This window comes from Corapipo altera, unplaced genomic scaffold (assembly GCF_003945725.1).
Source record: "Corapipo altera isolate COAL_440 unplaced genomic scaffold, ASM394572v1 22b, whole genome shotgun sequence".
Classification (NCBI taxonomy): domain Eukaryota; kingdom Metazoa; phylum Chordata; class Aves; order Passeriformes; family Pipridae; genus Corapipo; species Corapipo altera.
The window spans coordinates 15,523,607-15,548,798 of NW_020884876.1; the positions used below are offsets into that span (position 1 = coordinate 15,523,607).

At 40.7% G+C, this 25,192-nt stretch overlaps 2 protein-coding genes across 21 annotated transcripts; one reads left to right on the forward strand and one right to left on the reverse strand.

The window, feature by feature from the left end:
- Positions 1-276: 276 nt before the first annotated feature.
- NPY5R (neuropeptide Y receptor Y5) lies at positions 277-9,483 on the reverse strand. Of its 18 annotated transcripts, none has more exons than XM_027636146.1 (5): positions 8,166-8,323; positions 7,274-7,322; positions 6,729-6,802; positions 4,504-4,640; positions 277-2,017 (listed from the first exon to the last, which is right to left on the reverse strand). In XM_027636146.1, exons 4-5 carry the CDS (start codon positions 4,546-4,548, stop codon positions 674-676), a joined length of 1,389 nt encoding a protein of 462 aa, XP_027491947.1. In that variant the 5' UTR covers positions 4,549-4,640; positions 6,729-6,802; positions 7,274-7,322; positions 8,166-8,323; the 3' UTR covers positions 277-673. The 18 variants fall into 18 exon arrangements, 16 of the variants coding, with proteins under 16 accessions (XP_027491947.1, XP_027491949.1, XP_027491950.1 ...); XM_027636148.1 differs by lacking the exon at positions 8,166-8,323 and adding an exon at positions 7,630-7,801; XM_027636149.1 differs by lacking the exons at positions 7,274-7,322; positions 8,166-8,323 and adding an exon at positions 8,330-8,579.
- Positions 9,484-15,133: 5,650 nt separating this feature from the next.
- Positions 15,134-21,794, forward strand: NPY1R (neuropeptide Y receptor Y1). Of its 3 annotated transcripts, none has more exons than XM_027636223.1 (3): positions 15,134-15,454; positions 18,004-18,838; positions 18,956-21,794. In XM_027636223.1, the coding sequence occupies exons 2-3, from the start codon at positions 18,140-18,142 to the stop codon at positions 19,412-19,414; spliced, it is 1,158 nt and encodes a 385-aa protein (XP_027492024.1). In that variant the 5' UTR covers positions 15,134-15,454; positions 18,004-18,139; the 3' UTR covers positions 19,415-21,794. The 3 variants fall into 3 exon arrangements, with proteins under 3 accessions (XP_027492024.1, XP_027492026.1, XP_027492025.1); XM_027636225.1 differs by lacking the exon at positions 15,134-15,454 and adding an exon at positions 16,861-17,200; XM_027636224.1 differs by lacking the exon at positions 15,134-15,454 and having other exon boundaries at positions 17,921-18,838.
- The last annotated feature ends 3,398 nt before the right edge of the window (positions 21,795-25,192 follow it).

The window sequence follows — 25,192 nt, forward strand, 5'->3', positions numbered from 1 at the left end:
AAAATTACATAAAATGACAAGCCAGAGTGAAAACTGGCTAAGGAAATCAGGGATAGGTTGTACTGGGTAAACATTGGTGAGATGGAAACAATCAAGAACAACAACCCTCAAACCAAGGAGTAAGGCAGCCTAGGAACCAGCAGCAAAGCATATTGCAAAGATATTGCAAACTATGACTCAAAGAGCTAAGTAAAAATATTTTTCTAATCACATTCAGAAAGAGATGTTTATATTAGAAAACAGTCAAAGTTGGCACTGAAATAGTCTCAACAATAGTTATTTAGTAAATTATATGTATTTTATTATAGTTTTGTGACAGTTAATACTGATATGTCTAAGTAGTCTGTCTTACATTTATTATTCATCATATATTCTGTATAATTCCAAAGTACAGATTGCCAGCATTTCAGATAATGAAAACGGTATTCCAGTTTTGTACACTGGGCATGGTTTCCTATATGTAACAGATAGAGAAATGTTATAACATATGTATATAATTCTGCCCAATGCAAGAAATACATGCAGCCATAGAACTATCCATTCACACAAAATGCTACTAATCATAACCAAGTCAGACTAACTAAACTAAAGTAATTTATCTTTTACAGCTATGCACGCCAGTAGGCTTGAAAGCCATACTTGTTTGTTTTACTTTATCTTGGGGCACATAAAATCATAGTATTTGGCAGCGTGGGATAAGGGACATTAAATCAGCTTTTATGCTGTTGTTAAGAAACCCATAAAGGATGGGATTCAAGCAGCAGGACATCATACCCAATAAATGGCATATGCAATATACTAATTTAAAATGTCTGTTAGAAATGAGAGTGGCATTAAAATCTGTCACAATGTGGAAAAGGTGAAGAGGCATCCAACTGAAACCAAAAACTAGGATTAGCACTGTCAATCTGCAAAAAACTCTCCTTGATCTTGTCTTAATTCTGACGATGGATCGGGATACTGTAATCATGTCCTGGATCTCTGTATTTTCTTCTGGTTTCATTTCAAAACAGATAGGAATCCCAGGGATGAATTTACTGGAGGAAAAGAGCTGACTTTTTTCTGTGCCAGAGGTTTCAGGGAGATCTCTTGAATGAGTATCCTGATGATGCCTTGAAATAGCTGGCATCACACTTGAAGTCTTCCTGCTGTATCTTCTGTGGTGCTTTTTGCCAAAGGCACAGCTCCACCTGGAGTGCCCAGAGGACTGCACCTGTGTGCTAGTGCTCTTAGAGGGATGAAGAGCTAGGTTTATCATCTCCTTTTCTTCAAACTTGTTTTCCTTGTTTGACAGTCTAGAGCCTATGCTCCTGCAGACGCTCGTGTGACTAGCAGTTAAACACGCCAGCGGCAGTATGTACTGCATGAACAGTAAGGCTATTGTAAAGGCAATTCTATAGGAATCGGAAGGCCATGACTCGATACACAAGAGTCTGTTCTCCAGTGCCTCTAAATTCAGAGTTTTGCTGAGGTCCACAATTTTGTGGAAAACTGGCAGAGGGGAGCAAATTGTAAAACCAAAGGCCCAAATGGTCACTATTAAGACATAGCCTTGTTTTGCTGTTAGATTGCTAGAAAGGGGATATTTTATCATACGGTACCTGACTGCAGCAATAGATATTAACATCAAAGTTGAAACTAGAACTGATGCGCATTGGAGGAAGGGCATTACATGGCACATGACAGTGCCAAACATCCACTGATCAAGCAGGATGGATGTCAGTGTGAAAGGCGAACAGAACAGCACAACCAAGATGTCAGAAAAGGCCAAGTTACCTATGAGAATGTTTATTATTGTCTTCTGCTTGCACTTTAGTAGGGCCATTAGTATAAGCAGATTTCCCATAAAGCCAGCCAGACTTATAAGTGTGTACAGCCCAATAAGAAAGTACTGTATGTCATCAACACTACTCTTATAGTCTTCCCAGGCAGAAAAATTCTTTGTAGTAGCAGATGTATTCCTGGTTGGTGTCCTGTTGGTATGGTCTTTTAATCCTAAATCCATTTTACAGTCCTGCTTAGAACGAGAAAGGCATTAATTAGCATCTGAAGGAACAATGATATTGCTGTTAATCAGAATGTAAAGGAACATAAATTTACCTGGTGTCACCTCAATGCAAATAAATTACTAGTCATGTTAGTCTACTGTGAGGCAGATCCTATATAACTTCAGGTCAACATGAATTAGTTACGTAGGTTTTACCATGTGGTGTTCAGCATGCCTTGGCCTCCTACCCGGCTGCTCACATGGGAGAATGGCAATTTAAGGTTCTGCATTATAATGCTGGCTTTTAACTGTGCTTTGCTATAGACTATATTGTCAGACTTTCCATGAGGGAACAGTTAGCTATAAAAGCAAGTCATCTCGAGTTGGTGAGATTACTCATGTGCATAACAGCCCATCGATATGGGTAAGGAAATAGCAGTCACCATCTGGGCACATGCCTAATCATTGTATCACAGCAAATTATAATGAAGGCACCTGAAAATACATATGCTAATGACTGCACTAGCATTTCTTACCTTGCTAGTAGAGAACTAACACAAAATAAGTGAAAGCCTTTAAAAACGACCAGGAAATCCACTGTCAGTGATCCAAGATGGAATTCCTAATGTGGTGGATATAGAAACCATTTTCTATTAAGCGTTGAACATATTTTAACTGGTGCTCAAGCAGAAAGGAAAACTGCCTATAAAATATCTAAAGTAACTGGATGTAATACAAAGAGGACAGTGTTAATTGGAAGCAAACCCCACACAGCCATTTGAAAATTCAGTGAACCACTAATTATTCAGCACAGAAACATCTAACGTTAAAACCTAACTGAGCACAAAGTTATAATGCCTACAGAATCTTCATGTATTAGTCTTCATTTTAGAACAAACAGAAAGACATGAGAATTTAGTTCAATCTTCAGTTTACCTTAAACACTAGCATGTACTAAAGTTTTTTTCAAAGTTCTCCAGAGTGCCAGTGCCCTGTACAAAATTGCTTAATGTTTAGAAATCTTATATAAGAGAAAACAGGAACATCTAAACAACACTAAACCATATATAAATTGAGCAGAAGGCTAACTCTGTCACCTTAGAAAGGCAAGGCTCTTCAAGGCTCCTCTGTGAGCTGTATGGTGCTGACTTCTTCAAAGTGCAATAATGTTACTCAGCTTCCTGTACACATGTGGACGTGTTCCTTCCTTCACATCACGTGTGCTCCTCCTGTCATGTGCCAAAGGAAAGCTCAAACCTTAAAACAACCTCAGAATATTCACTGACAGTGTGTTGTGATGTTGTGATGGGAAGGTTCCTCATGTAAAAGTAGGAATACTTATTTAAAAAAAAAAAATCTTGCAAGTAATGTGTTGGGAAGAAGTGACAAGAAGTCAGCCTTGCCAGCTTCTCTCAATCTTAAAGTGCTTTAAAATAGCTAAAATAGAAGTAAGAACTGGATATGTGAATTTAGATAACCTAAATTTTATAATTGTGTGCATACAAGCAGAGCAGCATTAATGCATATTATTTCTGTTCAATTTTTCCCAATCTTTAATGAAATGGTGGGAAACGATATAATAGACAAACAATGCTATATGAGACTACTTTTGCCTCTAGATCAACTTTAAGGAAGCAGATTACAGGTTCTGTAAGTGATCTAATCTCTCTATGTTGATATTATCAGAAATTTTCATTTTGGTGGGCTTCTCTTTATACAAATATTAGCTAGTGAAGGAAATAGTTTTTTATTTATTTTTTCTGAGCTAATTTCTCTGACTTGCTACTAACCAAACAAAACCAGTATGATCTGCATACCACAATGACTTTCAAAATCTGCTGAAATTTCTTTCTTTTCCCTAAGTATGACTCTACATAACTTTTGTCGGAGGAACACCCCTGCAGAGCTTTGCCCTGGATAAGATACATCTCCATACCTCAGGCTTATGGCATAATGTCCCTGTTATGTCACACTTGTATCATTTTTTTTCTCTTTGTTCAGCATGAAGGTGGATTTTGCTGACTGATGATTTTGCAGATTTCAGTGTGTGCAGGCCATCTCTAATCTGCACACTCTTTTGATTGATGAAAGCCATTTCAACTCCTTGTTGTGTTTCAATATGAAACATTACCTCCCTAATATTTTCAGGGTGAACATTCTATTATCTTTGTTCCACGACACTACACACTTGGCTGAGAACTGTGTAGGAAAAAACTTTGCATAACTGAAGAGTTAATAAAGAAAAGCCATTAGTGTCATTCTGGGCAATTTTTGTTTTACTTGGACACCTTCCTTTTCCAGTTTATATCTTGCACAGATTAAAAGAGCTTTACTAATGGAACATCCCATTACCTGATAGCAGGTTTGAACCATATCAAGAGTTATCTGAGAAAGGGAAATGAAACATTATTCAAGAGCTGGATCTCTCCAAATCTTAGTTACTAATCACCTAAGACTAATAGAAAAGGAAATCCAGTACCATCCTGAGATTCAAAAAAACCCTCAAAAACTCTTACAATGCTCTCAAAGTGGTGATGACTCTGAAGAAATGAGCTTTTCATTTATTTTTTGTGCCTCCATAAGTAACTCTGTTCTAACAGCAATCATTCTGCGGAGTCTTCTATTTTAACTGATACTAGGTTGAAGGATGAACCTGTAAAAGAAGAAACAAACTGGTGTTACTGTTTCTCTACCAGAAACCCAGAGATTAGGGTTGCTTTTAGTGTATCTACAGGTATTTTCAGTAGCAGTTAAATTCCCACACATCATGACATTTGAAGGTCATATTGAGTAGTAAAGATGCATACCAGTGTTTAAGTTATAATAGCAGCTATGTATGTGTGTAACAAAACTACAACTCCCTCTTTAGACTTTTTGGTGATATTTGCCGTCATTGAAAAGGTTCATAGGCCATAGGTTCATCAGTGAATGGAGAAAAAGCAGGCATTTCTATTGGTAGAAAAGGCTCTCTATCTAGTTAATCCATTCCATTTTAATTACGTGTTATGATCTGTAAAGAAATCTTTATCTTTTCATTAAGTTTTGCTTAGTTTTAATCAATGGATTCTATGAGGAGAATTGAAACAAATCTGGTGGTATCACTGTTATTTCTACCACTTTCAGCTTTGGGTGACTAAAAGTGAAAAGGAAGAGACTTTCAAGTCAGACTTTCAAGTCAGTCTGACTTTCAAGTCAGATGCACCATTATTTTATCTTCTAGAAATTTATATTCCATACAGATAATCCTAAGACTAGGACCAGAGAACAAAATTTAAGTGTTGTTATACTGTAACATATTCATTAAATGAATGCTAGATTTCTGTAGATTTCTATACCTCCACATGGAGCTCCTGCAGTATGGCTTTAGCAGAACTGCTCATTATGTTTTTAATAGAATTATTTTTTAAAAAAAAGTGATTATACTGGTTTTCCTGAAGCAGACATATTTTATTGAGAAACATCAACATGGAAGAGCTTAGTAGCCATGCCTGTGAAGTCCAGCATGGGCTCTCCAGCTCCATCCCTTCTGAGCTATGGCTGCCTTCTGCCTGGAGTGAGAGATGAGAAGGTGCCATCTTCCCTATCACATGCCCTCATTTCCATGAGGAAGGAGCTCTGGAAGAAGCCACAACATGATCTCTTAGGGCTCTAGCTGGACACTTGGGGCACCACAGGAGTCTGTAGTACACTGAAGCCCCTCCTGCACCATCTCTAATCACAGTTTCAGAGTGGCAGAAAGACAGAGGGGAAGGAATAACACTATAATCTGCTGATTTCAGCAGAGAACTACTACTGTGCTGACAAAATTTGCTTTGCAAAATGTCCAAAGATGACTTTATTTTCATTTTGGATGTGTAAAATGAAAGCAACTTTTGTCCCCAAATTTCAAAAGATGCCAAGTGGATCTCTTGTCTCCGAGCATCCTCTCCTGATCAAAAGAAACCAGTTGCTCTCAGCTTGAGTGCCAGTGGCAGTAAAGGTGTAAACAAGTGTTCCTCCTGCATAATTGATCTTCATTAGCATGCCACTGATTTCACAGGGCTATGTGCACTTATTAGCATTTATCTTCCTGCTTTGTTTTAACAGCTGCCTCTACTTTGAGAGATTCACTCTCCCTCTTGACAGTTGGTCAAACCCAGTGCAGCACATGGGTGCAGCTTTTAGGGCAATGGAGATTCATGAAAATCCCACTGTGGGAAATAGAATTAAATAATATAGTCTCTTTTAAAAACCTTCTCCTCATATTTGAAGTGTATTTCTCAACTGAATGCAACACAGTGTCAGAGTGCTCTTGCACCTGTTTTCAAGCTCAAATTTAGTCAGTCTGAAGGTACCTGATGGAGATTTTCAGCTGTCAGCTCCACAGGTTGGATCACTTTCATCTCCTACATCAATCAGTCAAGCAAATGAGGTTCCCTTTTGGTGATCCTAGTCTGTGTACACTCCCAGCTGTGCCCAGCTACACCTATATGAGCTCATACCCTGTGAGCTTTATGTGGGTTTGCTTAGGTCTTCTTTAATTTCAATGGAATGCTTGAGACAGAAGGCTAGGCTGCAAAAGGCAGGAGAGACTTCAGTATCGTGGCAGGGCCCAAGGTGGATTTGAATATTTACTGTAAGACTCAAATCAATGCAGTTAACATTTAAGAGTACAGTAAAATGTATTTTATAACAGATGGTGTACATGCTCTTGAAAAATTTCAAATAACACCTCCTTAAATTACAATAATTTATGGTATACCTCAGTGTGACTCTCTGATTACTGTGATTCTTATTTTCATCAAAAACATGCTTCAGCTGCAGTTGGTCTAGGGCCTGAGATTGACAGGGAGAAATGAAACCATTATTCAGGTGTAGCTGAGTTAGAAGTACCACATAACCCAAAATATGCTAATATTTTTACTATCTTGTAATTAATATCATTATTTCACTTAAAGCTATCACTTAAAAACCAAAATCTATAAATGACAATTTAGGAGAGTTAATAGTCTGGCTATTTCTCTAAATATTTAAAGGGAAATTTTCAAGAACACAAAAGTTAGATGGGTAACCATCATCCTCTGAAAGCAATTGTTTTCTCAGGAAATGTTCCTTCTATTAGATGAGATACTTACATTAAGGTTTATTCATGCCTAAGAGCTTATATCCTACAATATTAATACCTATTAACTCTGACTGGCTGGTCTTTGTATAGTCTAATCAGTTCTATCTTTGTAACAGGAAAATTAATCTTTATAGCTGTGAATGATTTATAGTCTTATGGAGGAAGCAAAATGTGAAAATTACGTAGGAAATACAGCCTTTCTGCCTCCATAATACTGGAGTTATATCAAGACTGCATAGAAAAAGTCAGAGAAGGTCTTTAAACTTCTACACAGCTGTAAATAGTTAATAAGACAGGCTGTTACTGCCCGACTACGGAAGCTTAAGGAAAGCATTGAGCTGTGTTGTTACAACTTGAGAAATTATACCCTCACATCATTAAAGACTGAGATAAATCTGAGACAAAATCTGAAAACACTCAAGTGTTGCATTCACAATACAAGCGAAAGATGAAAAGCTGCTACTTCCGATGTTGTTCGTTACATGCAACAGCAAAAACTAGCCTGAGAACCTGGGAGAATCCAAAAGATTGAAATTACTTCAGAAGTCCAGAAAAACGGATTTCTGTGCATGTTAATGGTATGCCTCTTTCTGTGCCTGACTGAAAGAAGAACTGCAACATTATCCGGGACAAGAAGAACACAACTTCCCGAAATATGCCAAAGCCAACTAGCAAGAATATATCTCGAGCTCCAAGTAAACGTTATGGAACGTAACGGGCTGTTAGAACAGAAAACTTGAAAGGCACGGCTACATTTTCTGCGAGGGAGCACAGCAGTTCCTGGCTCTCAGAGGCAAAGGCACCAAACCGGGGACGACTGCTATTTTTGCCCTCTCACAACTCCCTCGGGATCCGCTTTGCCCTGCGCGCCCGCACCGCCCCGCGTCCGGAACCGCGCACCGCGCTTAGCCTGGAGCCCCGCGCTGCCCGCGACCGCCGAGATCCCCCCTCCCTGAGCCTCCTCCACCCAAGCGAATCCCCCTGTCCCGCGCAACTGCTGGCAAGGCGCTGCCCCGCCTAAACTTGCGCCAGCCCAGCCCAGCCCGCAGCGGCTCCGCGCCCGCCCCGCGTTACCTTTGCGCTGTCCCTCTGCGGGCGCCCGGCGGGGCGGTGGGGGCGAGCCGGGCAGGGCAGGGCAGCCCCGGGCCGCTGTCACGGCTCCAGCCCGGGCGGGCACAGCGAGGCTCCGCCGGGGCGGGAGCAGAAGGAAGCGCGCAGCCCCCCGCCCGGCGGCGCACCTTACTCGGGCGCTGCCGAGGCGCCGGGTGTCGCCTGCGGCCGAGGGCCGCACCCCGGGGCCGGCGCTGCCGCACTCGCCGCCTGCCCGGCGGGGCCGGGGCTGGAGCCGCCGCGCTAGCGCATTTCGGGAGGCCGCTCCAGGCGGCCCTGGAGCCCGGTATTCCGGCGCTGCACGGTGTGACAATTAGAGTTTCCATGGAAATGCAGTGAGTCGGTAAATAAACCCCGCGCTCGCCGGTGCTTACGGGATGCTCTCAATGCCTCACCTGGCGCTCAGGACACGGCATTTTGCAAAGGTGAAACGCGCTGCGAGTCCCCGGGAAGCGGGAGCACAGATAGGCAATCACAGAGCGGTGACCTGAGCTCCCCTCGCTTCGGCTGGAGAGGAGCTCTGCAGGTGTTCATCCGTGCTGCTCGAACACCCTTTAATTTTTATTTTAGAACAGGTGGGAGGCGATGGATTTCCCCCAAACAGTTTTCCTTTCCGAGTTGAGTAACTCGGTTCTTACCGAAGGAAATATCTGAAGGGTGGTTTTAATTTTATCTGAACAATCAATGGGAAGGCAGAGCATTTCCTTAAGTGAGCAGTATTTTAAAGCATAAAAATTGTCGGGTGTGTCATAGCACAAAGCATGAAAAGACAAATTCTGCTGTTCTCACCAGCTGTTATCTTCTAGCACAAGAAGAGTCATTGATCATAGTCCTATTACAGAGCTACTGGAGAACTGAGTGACATGCAGGTCTGTGGGAGCACAAGTGGCAGAATCTGACACAAAAAAGTAATGACTTTCCCATTTACCAAGGCACTACTTCGACAGTTGATATTAACACAGCACTGCAGAAAAGCTGTCAGTATAATTAACCTATGAGAGACTGTACCACACAAAAACAAAACAGCCAGATCAATCGTATTGTAGAATAACCTTTGAAAAGTCCAGTTAGGTTCCTTATTTAACATGGGTTAGAAAATACTCATTGAGTGATCAAGGAACAAATAACCTTCATCTTCAGCAGATGAGCTCAGGATGGCAAGGAATATTTCATCCTATCTTCTTTCACTCGCTTCTGCATTATCCACCACCCACTTCTGGTGAATCACTGCATGTACAAGTGGAGCACAGGGAGCTGACAGTGGAAGTGACGTGCCAATCCATCTCATAATTTTAAGACAACTTTCCCGTTAGTCACAATGGAGAACAGAATTAATCCTTTTTAGGCCTGAGCAGCTCTTCTTTCATTTTCGACCATCTTCCCACCTAGCACTGATGGTTTTGAAGCCTTTCACGCAAATATTTGACTTGAAGATAAAAACCCACTCTGGTTCTAACATGTGATGGAGGCTTCTAACATGTGATTAAGGCTTTCTCCCAGGGTACCCACTTACCTGGATGTCCCTTGTTCCAGCAGAGCTTCCCACATTTCTGGCTTCACTGCTTGAAGTGGAAGCTGCCTCCTGGAAACAGTGAGTTTTTAGAGACACTATATCTTTCCATCAAAACTTTTGTCAGCAGACTGACATTGTCTTTAGAAAGAAATCCACATTTGCTGGTAGAGCTCACAGGAGGGAAATTAAGGTTTCTTACATTGCACAATTGTGATTTATGTGGGATACCATTGTACCTTCATAACGGTACAAAGAGTGTACCTTCATGTTAGGCCATTTCTAAGATGGGAGTTCACCTAGTACAGTTTCCCAAGCAGCCTCCAGAAATCATGTGCTTCTTATCAAGAGCAGTCAGTAACACAAGTATTCCTCCCTCAAAGCAATTTTCTCTAAGAATTAAATATCATATTTGTTTTGTTGGTTGTCTTATTTCAGGAGGGTTCCTCAACCAGTAATGTATTGGCAGGTGTCGGCTTGTTTGTTTGTTTTCCCCACAGAGCTGTAAATAACACCAGATTTCTCTTGGCTGTTTTTGGACAATTCATCCCTGATACTTGCGCACATCAGAGGCTATTACTATTCAGACCATTATAATTTTTTTCCTTTTTACTGTCTGTGTACCTCTCTCTTGCCAGTAATACTACTGAATAATAAAATCAGTAATCTAGAGATAGGAAAGGTCTAGAGGTATTGAATGTCAGAAGTGACAGCAGATCATAGTACAAGTTCCTTAGAAACCAGCCACCATGGGGTTGTTGAAATCATAGAGGAGTCCTTGAGGAAGTAAGAGACGGTGATGATGAAAGATACCTGTTCTGGAGGAGCTGGGGAAGAAAAGTGGTGAATCAGAGAGAAAAGATTGAGATTCCTGGGTCAGAAGAACAAAACAGAAAATATAGCAGAGAACTCTGTGGTTATATGAATACAAATTAATTTTGGCATGTTTCTTACCACATTCTCATATGTATCTTTCTTTTGGGAGTATCATTCTAATATCTTAGAAAATTTAGCCTCTAAAGGCTAACTGAAGACATGAAGACTCAAAGTTCCAGTGGAAGTCGATGAGAAAACCAAGAGTCTAAGCCACCTAATATCCAGTTCCACAGCATGAAGTTGATTGTCTTGAGTCAAAATTTGTCATGAGTCAAAGTCTAATGTTACTGTGAAGTCTGAAACAAATGCAGCACCTATCCATGGGGCAAGACAGTGTAAATGATAAGACATAGTTACTACAGAATTTGAGAGATTTTGTGAAATACATAAAAACATTTCACCCAACTCTTCATACTCAGCAAAAGTACTATTAAAATATTATTCAAAATACCACTAATCTCTGGCTTCTGTATGGCCCATCCCTTCCACAGTTCTTACCTTACATAAAGCAGCAAACCTTGGACTACTGAAGTTGTGGCAATGGTTGAGCTGTCTTTGTGATGAAAGGCAGGACATCTGATGGTTAACTTACTTCCAAGGGTGACCCATCTAGATGATCATGCTGAACTGTGGGACCTATTTCTACTTCATCTGAAGCCAGATGAGAGCTTGTGTATGAGCATACATAAGTTTGAATCCTTAATGGACAGTGCAGGGTGGGCACAGCACAAAACATGACTTAGTATTTTAGCCAGGTGAACATAATTTAGGTTATATCTCAAGCAGCCTTGTAATATTTCATGTGATCAGGATAGATTTGTACAGGTTAACTTGGCTGTATTGTTGAAAATGGAACTGCAGCAGCGAGACTGTCAGTAGAGATTAACCACATAACCTTTCATGAAGCTCATTTGGGTTTGTGACATTAGCAGTCAAATGAAGTGTTGTTATGTTTGGTATCAGATGCAGTTGTGTCAGAATAAACATGCTATTATCCAAACAGAGAATTTGCTGCTATTCAAATTGTACTCAACAGTGAAAGGCCTATTTAGTCTACTGATGACAGGCTTTTGCCCCAAGGAGCATGAGTTCCCTTATCTTTGAGTAATGTGAAATGCGAGTATTTCAATGGCACTGATGTTCAGTACTAGAAAATTAAAACAATAAAAAATAAGGTTAAAAAACCCTTCAGAGAGTGTTTCCATTCATTTTGGTAGTGGTGACTTCAGTTTGTTTTAGAATAGAAAGTACAAATGATTCTCCTAGTGTTCTACCTGGTGTATTTTAAGTTTTACAGAGTGATTGTGTTGCCTGAGCTTATGACAATACATTGCAATGAAAGTGACAGCTCATTTTACAACACCTTTTCCATTTTTGAGAGTTACAGTGAGAAAAAAATTTAATGGATTGATGTCTAGGTATATTTTTTCTACATGTTTCTTAAAAACATTTTGTTCTCAATGCTTTTACTTCAAAGCAATTCTATATTCGTTTACTCAGGCTGTTCTGTTTCCTTAGTTGAAATACTTGTGTTCTGTTTATTGTAAATTTTGCAATGTCATGCCTTCACACAAATAAACATATACACACACACAAACACAGCCTTCCAGTCCAGGGTGCCTTTGATGTACTGAAGAATTCATTCCGTGGAAGAGGATAATCTTTAACACAATGGTTATCTTACTACTCCAGTGTTCTTGTGTCCTGACAGTCATCACCACTAAAATTAAAGTTACTGAGAAATCATTTGACATCTGTGTGAGCTTGGAGCCCCAACTAGAGACTCTCAGCTTGGTGTTGAGACTGAAGATGCACAGAATAGCCAGGACCTGCTAATGCCTGATTTTCTTACAGAGAATACCTGATGCTACACGGCATTTGCTGCACAACATGTATTTTATATAGCTATAATGGAAAGTTTGAAAAGGGTCTATGTCTATTTATTAGAGTGATTATTTTTTACTGTGTGTAAGTGTTCATATGTATGTGAGGTGCTTCAGAGAAGACTGACACAGCTCCAACAGATTCAGTCATCTGAGGTGGGCACACAGTAGTATGGCAAAGCAGAAAGCTTGTAGTAAGACTTGGGTTATAGCATGTGTGCATACATATGTATATACACTCATAAGTGTAGCACGTTTGAAAACTCAATGACTGAGGCAGCCCTTTCCATTTCTCCACTGCACTGTTCAAAGCCTGACCTTGTATCTGTCTGCAGTGTGAATAACTGTGAATATTTGTTGTCATCGCTGTGAGTTCAGGTCACTGAGTGGCAGGTAGGCTCTATATTTGATCTATTATAGGTAATTATTATATTTGCATAGTATAACAGAGGAATTGTGAGGTTTGTTTTGCCTGTATTTATGCGATGTTTGAAATTCTTGTATATACTAACCATTAAAAAATGAAGTATTATGAATCACTTCATTTACTGCTCAAATGGAGATCCTCATCACTAATGACAAAATGGACAAGAAAGAAGATCATATCTATCTGAAAATTCAGAAATTTCTGTGGCAGAAACAATAGCATTTCACGAGGGGAGTAAATGAATGCCTCTGTGTTACAGTAATCTATTTAAAATAGAGTAGAATGGTGAGAAACAAAGGAAAAATGCACAACTTCCTGCACCCCTGTCTTCCCAGGCTCAACACCACTCTTTTTTCCCCACTCTTCTAAAGTCCTACCTCCCTGAATTGAGCAGGGGCACAGGGAATGGGAGTTCTGGTCAGTTCATCACACGTCTCTGCCACTCCTTCTACCTTATGATGTTCCCCTGCTCCAGCGTGGGGTCCTTCCCATGGGATACAGTTCTTCAAGAGCTGCTCCAGCATGGGTCCTTTCCATGGGGTGAACTTCCTCAGGAACACGCTGTTCCAGTGTGGATTCCCCACAAGGTCACAATTCCTGCCAGCAAACCTGCTCCCATGTGGACTCCTCTCCATGGACCACAGCATGGCTCCACCTGGGCCTGCATGGGCTGCAGGGAAACAATTTGTGTCCTTATGGTTCTCACCACAGGTTGCAGGGGAATCTCTGCTCTGGCCAGGAGTGGGTCCATTTTGGAGTTAGCTGAAAATGGTTCTTTTTTTAAAGTGAGTCACAGAATATTCTGAGTTGGAAGGGACCCACAAGGACCATCAAGTCCAACTCTTAAGTGAATGGCCTCTGCAGGGATCAAACTCATTCTGTTCAGCATGGGGGCAGCTCCTGGTATGTTGTCACAAAAGCCACCCCTGAAGCTCCCCAGCTTGTTGTGCAAACCCAAGTCTCCTATTCTGAACTGATCTTGAAAATGTATCTCTGCACTGGATACCTGTTGGCAGAGTACCACAATTCTGTATCACAGAATGCTGTTTTAATTTTTTAAATAACCATCTTGACCATATGGGTAAGAGCATTACAGAGAAGTAGCGGAAAGAAACATCCTGACATAACAAAAAAAAATATGCTTTTTCTCTGTCTAGCACTTTATCTATTGCCCTTAAAAATCTCTATATTGGATAATTTTTTTTTTTGTAGTGTGAATGAATCATTTCACATCCATAGCAATGAGAGGCCTCAGTTGTACATATCCTAGTGTCATTGATTCAGACAGAAATATACTCTTTATGAGACTTTCAGCTTGGATCCCTGGGTGAGTGTACCCACCTTTGCTCTGTTCAGTCAAAGAGCAGTGCTAATGACCCATGTATGACTGAAGTTCTTGAGATGCATTATATATAGCTTGCACTAACCTTGTGGCTGCTGCTGTTAAAATGTCAGCAGAACCACAGCTACTGGTTTATAGCAACCTGTGCTTTCCTTTCCTACATCAAGGACTGCAGTTACAATGCAGTTGAGCTGAGCTCCTGGAAATACAGTATAAACATCAACTTCACTACTGGGTTCTGAAATCTTCCTATAAGACTCCTTCTACAAAAAATGTTCCAATCATTTAGTATGTGTAAGTATTTTTTATCTATAATTACCATAGTTCCTTAGTTGAGAGTTATCCACGACACAACAGTGTTGCCATATAATAGGTGTATGCCTGAAGGTAAGAATGTAGGAGCATGCAACTCCTTACACCAGAAAAATTAATCTGGAGCCTTGGAATAGTTAGGGAACTTCTGTTTTCCAAGAAATCTAAACTCCTAACAGAGCCTGCAGATTTTGTCAGGACACTTTCAAAGTATTGCTTAAGTTTAGATGGGTAACTTCTCATGGACTTCCCAACTCACTGTCTTTTCTAACCATCAAAGTAGATCACTGCAGTGCTTTTTGTGAGTGGCACAACAAGGTGTTTCAACAACTTGACATTTTTTATTGATCCAGTCATCACCATTCAGACCAGAGGCTGGTTGTGCTGATTTAAAAAGCCAAACCCAAACTCTGTAACCTGCTCCTTATGCTTAAAATCTCTTCCTCGTCCGCTTTCCAACAGCTTCTATTTCTATCTTTAGTTTGGCCACAAGATGGCAATAACTTGCAGACAAAATGCTGAAACAAGCAGACCGATTTGAAACTGTTTCCCTTCCTGAGCTTTTCCTTGCGCTCTCCTCCCCCCCTCCCCCCGCCTCTTTTGTTTCAATATTTAATTGCATTTGTTTCGGAATTACTAGGCAACCCACCCCCAGATGTGCAGTTTAAAGGTGATGTGCTTGCAGTGAGATTTTCAGGATGTACTCAGCAGAACACCATCATGTGATACTGGGGTAAGGTGGAGTTCGGCTTTAAGGGGGAGTCTCTAGCCTTCCTCACCAATCTTTAGGATCTCAGCTGGAGAAATACCAGAGAATGCTTCCCCTTTCCCTACTCCTTCTTCTCCATCCAGCCTCCTAAGTCAGCCTCTGAGCAGACCAAAGACGGGCAGAGCAGTTACAAGGTGAGTTTCCCCTGCGATCGCTTTCCTATGACTGTGGGTGGTTGTGTGCTGTTTAGGCTGGTGTTTGCTTGCTCTCTTAGGTGCAGGTGACAAAATCCAAGGGAGGGGAAGGCTCCAGGTTGGACTTGCAAGTGGCTGGGTGAACCATCGGCTTGGGCTGACAGCATTTTGTGCTTGCTTTGGAATAGCTCCAATAGTTTTACAGTGCATTTCCAGTCACCTCACAGCACGTTATTTCGCCCTTTCTGTCTGTTAGTGCTAAACTTGTGACCAAAATTCTCATGGAGAGTCAGGATGGTGTGCATGGTGGGGGAGACTGTGCAATCACCCAGAGGGGTCTGCAGAGCTATGGGCTTTCCCCATCCCAGGCCAGCACTCCTGGGAGTGGGGAGGGTTCTCCTTCCTGACTTGGGAGCTGATGGGGTAGAGGACAAGGAACAGTGCAACTGTTCAGGACATGCAACTTCATCCCCTCATGGTATCTGGTCCATTTTGGAGAGGGACAGGAAAGAAGGAGTCCTTGTCACTTGCCAGCAGTGCTGTGTTTCTGAGCTGGTTCCCAAACATACTCTTAGGTTGCATCTCTGCTATGGGGAAAGGTGAGGGAAGAAGGAGCAGTAGCATTTTCTGGTTTTGAGTTTGATATTTAATAAATAAGCAAGAGCAGAGCTTGTCTAAGGGAGTAGAAAAAGCAAGAGCCTGAAACCCAGGACACTCTGTTGCTGGGTGCAGTTTGGTCCCGGCTGGTGAGAGAACCTATCCAGTTCCCTCCTTGCCTGTCATCCCATCAGATCACAGGGCTGGACTGCCCACCTCGTGCTGTACAGGTGATGGTGAAGATCATAGTTAAATCCAGATGTGACTTTCGAACTATGATATAGTCATACTGCAGGAATTGAGAAGCCCTGGCCCTCCACATCACCCACACGCTTTCCCTTCGGGTAAAGCACCTACTTCCGGCTCTGGCTGAAGTGATGCTTCAAGAGGTCTTGGGGGTGGAAATTACTTTATTGGAACCTAAAACAGATTTGGTGGACTAGAAGATCCAATAAATTTAGTTCGCAGAGGCAGCAAGTCTGAGAGAGAATGCCCAGCTGTGTGCCTAGCTATCTTGAAAATCAGCGTAGCCAAACCTCAGAGATGCCTTTTGTCTGAAATCACTACTGTTAACTCTCACTGTGTAAAATGTCACACAAGCTACATTGCCTGTTGTGGTTTCATGCAGCCATATGGTGATTATAAAGTGCCAGCAGAGATGAGGTGAGCTCATGACGGCAGCAGCAGTGAGAAGACATGGCATTGGCATGGTCATCCTTTGGCTGACCCTCAGGAGGAGCTGGAGCTGCAAACCCATCCCTCACACACTGGCTCTGCCCTAGGGAGGAGGCAGCCCTAGGTCTGGTCCCCAGCATGTGGCTGGTTAAAAGAGTGTCTGCTGCCAGTAACAGACAAAGATGATTCTTCTCCGGAGACTTAGATGGCACAGAGATTTCTATCGAGTATCATTTAAGATCAAAATCTCACCTATTCAGGGTAACTTTTAATGAAGTACATTTTATTAAGCAATGTTTCTACAGCTTTTGTGATAAATGCCATATGGAGATGTGTTTGAAACCGACTTGTGTGAATTTTAAGTGGCATTACTTTCATTACCATAACCTAAGGTTAAGTGAACAATAAATTTAGCTCATGGGAGTGGGCAGAGGGAAAGTTCCAGGCTCAGTGCAGAATTCAGTGCCACTAATAGTGAGTTGAAGTAAAGATGTGTCAGGTTATTGATTAATTGTTTATTAATTGTTTATCAATTTATTTGATTTTATATTTTAATTTTCCTCCTGAACACACATGCTTGAGTTTCAAATTTTTAAAATCCAAGGCCTTGTAAAAGGATGGTTATTTAAGCATGCTTATTTGTGTTACATGGCTAAAGAAATTTTCTTCAGTGTTTAAATTTTGCCATCTTTTGTCTTGTTTTGTTCTTCCTGTACTGCACAGCCCTGTTAGCTGAGATTAAGTTGTTCAGAGTTCCTGATTTGCTTTTGACTCAGTGCCAGTGCTGCTGTGGGCACTCGGTCACTTAACATCAAGTCTATGCATTAGGGAAAAAAGAATGCACCGATTTTTAGAGTCATTTTTCTGCCCCTCACATTGGTCAGATGGGCTTTCCCCACCTCATGTGATGACTGGATGTCATTTCACTTAGAGCAGTTTGAGAAATCAGACGTTTGCGGATTAAATTTATGAAAAGGAGATGTAAAGCATAAAGTGAAGGCTGCGCCGATGAAGTCTGAAAGTGCTTCTCAGCTCGCTATTCCGTGTAACTTGTGCCGGCGGGAACGGGCCGGTCAGGGGTCGTGTCTCCGCTTGCAGTCCCGCGCTTCGGTCCAGCTTTCTGCCTCCTTCCCGCGGACCGCAGCCCCGCTCCCGCCGCCGGGCGCGGGGCCCTGGGGCCGGGCGGGTCCGGCCGGGCCGGGTGGCTCCGCTCCCGCGGGACCCGGGGGCAGGCGCCGTGCCGAGGTGACCGGCCCCGCTCCTTCCCTTCTTCCCAGGTGGTGCGAGGGAGATGCGGCGCTGAGGAGCGGGCTCGGCCGGGGCTCCGCTGCGGGACCGATGGGCGCGTCCTGAACTCGGAGCGGTCTGGATGAGAGCGGCGACGGCGAAGGGCGGCATCGAGTTGGAAACAACATGAATACCTCGGTCCTCACCCTACTGGGAAATATTTCCGGTCACCTGAATTTTTCGGAGACGAACTCGCAGATCTTGCAGTTTGAGGACGAGGATTGCCGCGTGCCTTTGGCTATGGTCTTCACTCTGGCCTTGGCTTATGGGACTGTGATAATTCTGGGAGTCTCTGGGAATGTGGCTTTGATTGTCATTATTTTAAAACAAAAGGAGATGCGCAATGTTACCAACATCCTCATTGTCAATCTATCCTTTTCTGACCTCCTGGTGACCATCATGTGTCTTCCCTTTACCTTTGTGTATACTTTAATGGACCACTGGATTTTTGGGGAGGCCATGTGCAAACTGAACCCTTTTGTGCAATGTGCCTCCATCACTGTCTCAGTCTTTTCTTTAGTCCTCATTGCTATTGAGCGCCATCAGCTGATCATCAATCCCCGTGGCTGGAGGCCGAACAACAAACATGCTTACATGGGGATTGCTGCCATATGGATTTTAGCCACAGCTTCCTCTTTGCCTTTCCTGGTCTACCACGTGTTAACAGATGAGCCCTTTAGAAACGTAACATTTGACGAATATAAAGACAAGTATGTGTGCTTGGACCTGTTCCCCTTGGACACTGCCAGGCTTTCTTATACTACAACACTTTTGGTGATTCAGTACTTTGGACCACTCTGTTTTATATTTATTTGCTACTTGAAGGTAAGGTAGAATCCTCTTGCAACACAATCCTCTTGTCTGGTGTTTGTTTATCCTTGCAAAGATGGCAGTGGTAGGTTAATTTATTCCATGTGTTTCTCTTTGTTGAATTTCCTGCAGATATACATACGGTTGAAAAAAAGGAACAACATGATGGACAAGATGAGAGACAGTAAGTACAGATCCTCTGAAACCAAAAGGATCAACATCATGCTGATCTCAATAGTGGTCGCATTTGCAGTTTGCTGGCTGCCTCTCACCATCTTCAATATCGTGTTTGATTGGAATCATGAAATTCTGCCTGTTGCTACCTGCAGCCACAACCTGTTGTTCCTGATTTGCCACCTCACTGCCATGATTTCTACCTGTGTGAATCCCATCTTCTACGGGTTTCTCAATAAGAACTTCCAAAGGGACCTGCAGTTTTTATTTCATTTTTGTCATTTCCACTCCCGTGAGGAGGATTATGAGACTATAGCCATGTCCACCATGCACACAGATGTTTCAAAAACCTCTTTGAAGCAGGCAAGCCCAGTCACATTTAAAAAAATAAATAGTGATGATGATGAAAAAATATAAAGGAGTAATAAAAATTCCACACCAAACTGCTTGAAGTGTGATTGCAGGTGAAATGTGTCCAAGGACAAGTGAAATTACATAACAAGTACAAAATGAGTAATGTTTTTCTTCCTTTTCCAAGGAACTTTGATTGTTGTCACTTTGAAATTATATACTGTGCATTTTTGCCCCTTTTACTGCTTTAATGTTCACAGAAGTTGTATCTGAATTTTGTTATAAGACAGAGTTAGACCTGCTACTACCTATGGTTTTCATCTGCTGTCTTTTGTTCTGTTCTCTTTGTACAGCTATGTGCTTTAGCAGAAAGGTTTATTTATTGATTATATTTTTTCAAAGAAGTGGTTTTCAGGAGTGTCTATCTAAGACCATTAGAAACAACATGAACCACAAGGACACTGTCACTACAGAGGACACCCACCAAAGACTAAAATTAGGAAGAGTAGTTTCTTTCTTTTTTAATTCAGCTTTTGATTTATGTTAAAATCCTCTAAAATCAGTGTAGGCATGCAAAAAAAGGGTTCTGTGAGACCTGTAGAATATGTTTAAATGGTGACGTACAGTTTTCTAATTCACAGTGGCAATTCAGGCTATGATCACTTAGTTTCAAAGAAAGGATTAAGAAAGAAATTCTGTTCTTATTTACAAGAATAAAACGCTATAGTAATGCCACAGTACACAATGGGATAACTCTGATGCTTCACCACAGCAAATGAAAACATAAATGGGCCTTCAGTCCCAACTGATTATAGCTGGTTTTAATAATACAGGTTTTTTAATTTAAAAACCCTAAACCCCATTTTCATCTGCCATCACTGACAGGAGTTAAGTGTTGCTGGGATGAAATATACCATCTGTCCCTGGCCTATGAACCATGTAAATTTTCCTTGAGACCTATGTCCAGAATCTAAAGGGAGATGGGACTGTTCACTGTATGGGCAAGGTGCAATACCATCCTTGCAGGTGACAGTGAAAATCAGGTCTGGTATTAAAAAATATAAGCTTTAGCTACCTGAGTCTTTTCATGGTAATTAGTGTTGACCTATATAAATTTATGTATAGCCTCAAAGTATTCTGTGTTCAGATGCAATGGCATAAACCCGGATAATCTCAGTCTTAAACTGTGCCAGGGGAGGTTTAGATTGGATATTAGGAAGAAATTTTTCACAGAGGGAGTAATCAGACATCGGGATGGGCTGCCCAGGGAGGTGATGGATTCACTGTCCCTGGAGGTTTTTAAGCTGAGACTGGATGTGGCACTTAGTGCCATGGTCTAGTAATCATGGCAGTGTTGGATCAAGGGTTGGACTTGATGATCTTGGAGATCTTTTCCAACCTGGTTGATTCTATGATTCTAATCTCGAAGACAATGGATGGTTAAATCAAGATCTGCAAAAATTAAAAGAAGGATATGGATAAAGTTTGGGTATAACTGATATGCTTAGCTTCCAAACTCACAGTTCCCACATTTGGTTGAAGTATGGAATTATTTGTCAAATATATACAATAGAGCTCTATGTATTACTGCTTAAAGTACGTATCCTCTAATTACACAAAATATTCATGACTAGATCCCCAATTGAGGGAAACCCACATAACTTGACTGCTGTAAATGAAATTACAACAATATTAGCCAGCTGAGGTTCTGTGTCATACAGTGTACTTTGCTGTAAAATCAAGGTCTTTTTGAATAATCAGCTTTTCAAAATACAATATAGACCCTACTTTCTTTCAAGAGGATCATTTGAAATCATTATGGCAGACAAGAGGGTCTTTAAAACGGATATAAATGTAAATGCAGCATGAATGGAATTCTGACTTGATATATTTCTGAGCAAAAAGATCTCAGGATGTTATGGTGAATTTAATGTGTTCTAAATTTGACATAGATAAATGCCTAAGAAATTAAAATTATTTGGGTTGCCAGAATTTAAAAGTAAAACACTATGTCTTGTGCTGTCGTATAAATAGTGTAGAATATTAAAGTAGCAATGTGTTCTTGTGCATTATAATTCCATGTATTTCTCTACTGGAAGATAATTTAATTTAAAAGGTTTCTGTGCTTGAGAACAGAGATGGAATGTAGAAAATTAATTATAAGACAGAAGTTTCTTTCAGAGCTTTGGCCTTTTGTATTTTATGAGATTTTCTTTTTCTTTGTGGTTCTCTGTGGTATGTGTTGCTAATAATTTGACAAGGGTCTCCCAAAATTATTTCCCTCTCACTTTGCAACAATTTTCACCTTCTAAAAGATGTGTAGTTTCACAGTGAGATACAATGTGGAAAAACAGCCTTTTTTATATATTAAGATTGTCACAGTGGGTTTTTCCCATTACAAAAAGAATCATTATGAATTTTTGAATTTTACATGCTTTTTTCCTTGTTTTTTTCCTTTTTTTTTTTAAAGCTCTTTCTTTCAATGGAGTGGAAGAAGAAAATCCAATCATTTGAGAAATTTTCCATTTAGTTTGCTGGAAATTTTTGATCAGTCTGAATCAGGTGTTTATACAGAGTAGGTGTTGGAGGAACTTCAGAGGAGCCTACCAGTGTTCAGGGACCTAAAGCAGGTGTGTGCTAAAATTTGGAGATCTTCAGTGGGATAGCAACATGTTTCTTCCTGTGTCAGCATTTCCCCTGCTTGAGGTACAATCTCAAATCCTGCAGCCCATCTGATACTGTCATACTGTCTCCTGAGAATGTGTCAGGTGTTTTTTCCCTCCCAACACCTGATAAACAAGGTGAACTGTAAGTGGGAGGATTCCTTCTGCTCATCTTTGTTAAGCTCAGGAGCCATTTTTCCTCCGCACTGCTGTCCCAGAATCAGGCTTATATTGTTTCCTCACTTCCGTGCAAGAAGCCTTTCTGAGCCTCTGCTAAGGACAAAGGCTGGTGCATTGTCATACAAATAGCACAGTGTGCTCTGCCTCAAACGACAGTGTAAAGGAATACAGCGTAAAGAGTGTCCAGCAGGAAAATGCATTCGGAGAATTTCAGAGTCAAAATCATTGCTCTTCTGAAGAATTTATTAGGAGATAAAAGTCTCTCTGAGGTGCTGACCTGACATCCGCAGGGCATAGATCATATCTACTGAGAGCAGTATTTTTGTCCTTGTATTCGTGACTTGATGCTGGAGTTCTCAAAAGCCTCTGGAGACTTTCCGCTCCCAACAACCAGAGGATCAATATTGATCCTCTCTTATTTTTGTGCTCCAGCATGGCTTCTCATCCTCTATATGCTAAATTTCTTTACAGGGTAAGCTACTGAGTTTCATGTTTCACTATAATTTTTCAGTCATTCTGGTTTGATATTTATTTCTCCTATGTGCTGTTTTGTCAAACATCCCACATTTCAGCACATGGTGATTCCTATCTCAAAAGCCTGAAGATCCCTTTTATTCTTTCAGACTGGTAGAGAAGTTTTACTGACAGAAAATCAGAACAGTGAGTGATCTATAATGTATCTTGTTATTTATGTGTCATACATTTCATGTCAAATCTACAGCCTTAAATGACAAATGGAACTATTTCATAAACATTATTATCTGCTTCATTTATCTGTTATTTTAGCATCTTAAACTTCAGTTTTATTGGCCACAGACATTTAAAGCTTCTGCATAATCTAAATAAACCAGCATATTTGTATGTCATGTTAATAAATACTTCTGTATTCCCATATTGTTTTTTTTTCAACATATCTCTTGATTGTGTCATTGTCACTATGTATGATAATTCACAACTTTCACATCAACAGTAAAAAAAAGGATAATAATAAAGGAAGCAATTAATTGGCAATAATACCTGCCTTTGGTAGGCCAGAAAAGAACTGGATATTAAAAAAAAATATATCTATATGTGTATAATCAACCCTGTTTTTATCACCATATAAAGAAATCAGATTTAAACTAGGAAAAGGAATCAACTTGACAGGACCCCCCAGATCCCTTGAGCTGATGCTGACTGTATCTCATCACTGATGAAAGTGTGAAGGGTAAGGATTCATACTTTCTGACTCTGTGGTCTTGGACTACAGTTTCAGCTATTATGAATGGATCCTAAAGGCATAATGATACTGATTCATATTCAGACTATGAATCAGCATATGTTTAAATCCAGGCCTGTATATCAGGTTCTCATTCTAACCCCAGGAAAATGTTCTCAGATCAGTGAAACTGAAAAATTTGCTTAAAGTTAACCATTTGCCTAGGCACTCTACTGAATAAAGGTGCACTGTTGGCTGGCAGCTCACACTCTTTCCTAAAAATCAGATTTTGGATATTAACTTATTATAGAAATAAATTAATGGCATATAGTTGTTTGGCTTTTTTTTCTAGATTGTTCTATGGATTTTTTTTCTGGGGTACAGTGCCTGATAATGGTTCATTTTAAAGTTTTCCTTCCTATTTTTTTCTATCAAAGAATTTACTGAACTAGTGCATAGAGAACAAAGACAATAAGGAAACGTTTTTTCTTTTATTCTTATTTTTAAAGCATACATAACAGTAGGAAACAAGAGCTTAAATAACATCTCTTGTTTGCAACAGATTACATTCACTCAGCTGAGTGGAAAGGGGGGAGAAATAACAATTATAACGAAACGATAAATTTTGTTGATAGTCATTTCTCAGTTGAAGGATATGTACAACTCCAAGATCTACCATGTCATCTTCATTCCTGTGTTCTTTAATATGTGATATCTGCTTCCCTGAGTCATTACTAACTAGTCAAGTAATTACTAAAGTTGATATGAAAGAAAATTCTTTTCTTCTATCCAGGTTTTGTAAAATTTTAAATGTTTGAGTATTACATGCAAGAGGAAAAAGTGTGACCAGCTTTAGTCTCTAGCACTTTAATTAACCTATGATCAGAAATTACTTCTATTCAGTATTTCTGCCCATGCAAAATACTGTTAATAGTCTAGTTGAAGGTGATATTTCAAATATTAGGGAGTGCATTCACAAAGACTGACTTCAGCTGAAGGATGGCAGCTTTACTGGTCTCCTCCAGAGGCAACCAGAGGGCATTCACACCTACACTACTCTGGGTGCTGTGCATCTACCAAAATGGCTTTCTCTCCGTTATCAATATGGGCTGCTAAGGGACAGCCAGCTTCCAGGGTCAGCACTAGGCCTGGTGACTACTGCTTCCCTTCCTCCACCTTACATGATGCTTCTGTTCTCACTTCATATTTCATCCTCTTGATAGCTGCTTTCTGAGGAAGCTGTAGGAATTTGTACTCTGATTTTGCGAGTGCCTGAATATATGGTAAAAATCAACTCTATTCAGGGCAGTGCTTTAAATAGTTTCTTTCATTAAAATTATCTTCCGGCAAGTTTCTGGTAGGCAAGTTTCTCAAAATTTAGAAGTACATAATCTAGAAAACTTATGTAGGATATATGTTCATACAGAACATCCAGCTCATTGCAGCAAAACTGACAGCACATACAGCCTTGTGTTTTCCAAATAGATGAGTTGATGATCTGGTTATTTGACATAGGTCACGTTTAGTTGCAAGAAATTTGCACCAGATGCAAATGTGTTTGAGACTGATGCACAGGAGAGGGTCTGCATGGTAAACTGACATGCCACATATTATGCAACATTTCAGATATACAGGGAAATATATAGTTTGGAAAAGAGCCAAAAAGCAGATCTAGACAAAACCTTGATGCCTTTTGCCAAATATAAACAAAAAGACTTGAAGTCAGACATTATTTAATTTGAGGGCCAACAGACTGACAGGTAAATGCTTTTTTGAGCACAGTGGTGGTCAAAAAAGTGTGTA